Here is a 3,119-nt window from a genome sequence, read left to right as displayed (position 1 = left end):
ATTTGTCTCTTTGTAGTGAGATAACTTAAAAAAATTTAACCAACCAAAGATAAAAAAATGTTAATTTTAATACTTATGAGTAAATTAGACATCTAAAAATTATAAATTTTAATATAATAAATAAATTTTTAATAAAATTTAATAATTTTATATTCTTAAACTCAATTTAAGTACCGAAGTTAACTAAATCTGAAAATTAAATACTTGTTAACTACTGTCAACAACCTTATTATTACGTCATTAGGAAAAAGATAGTGTTAACGCGTGGTACTGGTCTCCGAATTCCGCCTATAAATACACCTCAAAATCACAGCCCAGAGTTTTCAAGCCCTAACCCTCTAACGCCGGAGGAGCCCGAGTTCCTTCCTATCTCTTCTGTTCTCCCTTTCTAGAATCTTCTAAACCTTCTTTTATTTCCACACAACTCACTCAACTCACTGAGTAGCGGGAACGAGTCATGGAATCCAAACCGTGTCATACTATAAAGCTCCTCTGTAGCTACGGCGGCAAGATCCTTCCCCGTGCCACCGACGGCGAACTCCGCTACGTCGGCGGCCACACAAGAGTTCTCACCGTCGATCGTTCCATTTCGTTTTCAGGTTTTTTCCTTAGCCTTTGTTTCCGTATATTTTTATTTGTTTTTATCTTCCTATGTTTTGTTCGTTAATCGATTTGTTGCGTTGTTGTGCAGAATTGATGGTGAAGCTTGGAGAGTTGTGTGGTTCGTCTGTGACATTGAGGTGTCAATTGCCCAAGGGAGACTTGGAGACCTTGATCTCCGTCACCAACGACGAAGATTTGGCGAACATAATCGAGGAATACGATCGTGCCTCATTGAAATTGGCTCATCCGTTGAAGATCAGAGCCGTTCTTTCGCCGCCGAAGTCTCTTAACAAAATTTCTTCTGCTACATCGTCGTCTTCGTCCAGCGCCAGTCACTCTCCGTCCAGATCGCCTCACACTTCAGCTGAATCATTGCCGTACGCCGCGGCGTATCGCCTCGTCCGTCGCAATAGAACGCCGCCGGCAACAATTGCATGTCCGATCGGCGTCCGTAACGGCTCGGCGAAAACTTGTTGCTACACAGGCCAGTTCGACGGAAGCCCTAGGTTCCTGTATTATGGACCTCACTGCAATAATTACTGTCACTGAGGAGAACAAATAAAATATACACAGTAAATATAAGGAACAAAAAAACGCGAATACGAAGCCGATTCAGTATATGATGACGAAAAATATGAAAGGACACAAAAAAAAAATAAAAAGTAGAGAGATAAGTGGATTATGAAATACGATGGTTCTTTAATTTTGATGAATTTTAGATGTGGTTGAGTTGAGGTTCTAATTTTGAATTGAGCCTGATTTTCTTGTTGGACATGGTGGTTGCCTTTGCCTGGGACTCTCTTTTTTAACAGTTAGGGTTCCGTTAACCGTCGTACGAGATGTCGACATAATTTCCGTGACGTGTCCTATGCGTGCCGCTTTTGGTGGGTTTGATTCCGTTAACTCAAGTCAGACGTCGTTTCTTGTGTTAACTGTGGACTTGCGTTCGTCACTTGATTATATGATTATTGGGTTGGTACGTATGTTTTCCTTAAATTTTTTTAATGAAATTATTATAATTGATTTTCATTATTATCGTACTAATCTTTTTGTATAAATTGGTGGTCTATTATTTTTTTCAATTTGCAGGTCAATAAAAGGGGACCGAGACATTATTTTGGAATTGGTGGAGTAGGGATTCTCTGAAGCCAGAGAGAAGAAAAAAACCCTCTTATCATTTTTTTTTTAAATTAAAAAATTAAAAATATAAAAAAGATAAAGATAAATCATTTATGACAGTGCAGGAAACCGGATCCCATTTTATAGTAATGTGTGGCTTGTGGGACTCGGGGAAGAGGACAAAACGTCTGAACCTTCGTGATATTGGGCTACAGGTTAAGTGGATTAAGGAAATTGAATATATTATGGAAGACACGTGGCATGAATGATTGAATGTGGAGACCAGCTCAGAAGGGAGACAATATAACTATACTTAAAATTAAATAAAAAATATATAATTTTCAAATAATTCTCCTTAAAAGAAAAATTCAATAATGAAGAGTATTAAAAATAAATGTAATAATGAAATTAAGGACCGAAACAGAGAACCGCGGGTGGAGTAGTCGGCAAGTTGTTTAGTTGACAATGACATTATTGAGGCATATTTTTGGTGGCTTCTGCCTTCTGGTCGGTTCAACAGCTTACCTTTATCTTGTTGGATAGAGTCGAGGAATACTTGAAAAATACACAGATGTTTGGAAGAAAGAATCAACCCCACCACTGGAATGGAAGAGAAGATCCCAATTTAACCATAAAAAAGGGGGAAACACACATGGAGAACAAAATAAAATCAATCCTGGCCCAATAATCCACGAGGGTCGTGAATATTGAATTTGGGCTCAGAGAAATTTGGCAGAGGTAATCAAATTAACTGTATATATCATTATTTTTCATGACCATATATATATATATATAACTAAAATTATAAGGTGCTTCTACATTTTTCTAGTGTAGTATTAATTTAAGTTTGAAACCGAATGGATTCTGGCTACAGAATTATACATAATGTTATATTAAAACTGTTAAGGTGATAATGAATATTATTAAATTTGGCTTATGACTAATTCAATAGAAATACTAAATGATTTTTCTAATAATATATTTAAAGATATACAATAAAAAGTTATGTAAAGTAAATGTTTATTAAAAATCAAATGATTTAATACATTGATAATATTATAATTTTTAAAAAACTATTATTCATTAATTTTTTATTGTGTAAAAAATATTAAATTACAAATAGTTAGACATAGCAGTCTTGATTGATACGAAAATAAAAAAAAACTTCTGATAAAGGATATAACAAAAAGAAATAGTTTAGTTATGAATGCAAACTTAGGTCAAGTGGAATGAACATGATAAGTTAATCTTACGGCTGTTGCTTTGAAGTTGGGGATATTCTTTGTGTGGAAGGGAACACTCCAAAAAAACATGGAATATCAAGTCTTTAGGACGAAAGAAAGAACGTATCTTCTAAGAAACTCCAATTGCTTGATGTTAAAATTTGCAAATGCGTG

At 35.2% G+C, this 3,119-nt stretch overlaps 1 protein-coding gene across 1 annotated transcript; it reads left to right on the top strand.

The window, feature by feature from the left end:
* The first annotated feature begins 325 nt into the window (after positions 1 to 325).
* LOC113849135 lies at positions 326 to 2,016 on the top strand. Its single transcript, XM_027478805.1, has 3 exons — positions 326 to 599; positions 692 to 1,579; positions 1,693 to 2,016. Exons 1-2 carry the CDS (start codon positions 458 to 460, stop codon positions 1,150 to 1,152), a joined length of 603 nt encoding a protein of 200 aa, XP_027334606.1. The 5' UTR covers positions 326 to 457; the 3' UTR covers positions 1,153 to 1,579; positions 1,693 to 2,016.
* The last annotated feature ends 1,103 nt before the right edge of the window (positions 2,017 to 3,119 follow it).

Source organism: Abrus precatorius, unplaced genomic scaffold (assembly GCF_003935025.1).
Source record: "Abrus precatorius isolate BTA unplaced genomic scaffold, Abrus_2018 Scaffold10, whole genome shotgun sequence".
Taxonomy (NCBI): Eukaryota; Viridiplantae; Streptophyta; class Magnoliopsida; order Fabales; family Fabaceae; genus Abrus; species Abrus precatorius.
The sequence above is the reverse complement of the archived record's forward strand: the minus strand, read 5'-3'. Positions and strand labels throughout refer to the sequence as shown.

Bases quoted from the DNA above. Each gene is read 5' to 3' on its own strand.
- LOC113849135 (XM_027478805.1), top strand. From the start codon at position 458: ATGGAATCCAAACCGTGTCATACTATAAAGCTCCTCTGTAGCTACGGC. The intron at 600-691 runs GTTTTTTCCTTA...GTTGTTGTGCAG, and splicing joins TCGTTCCATTTCGTTTTCAG to AATTGATGGTGAAGCTTGGA.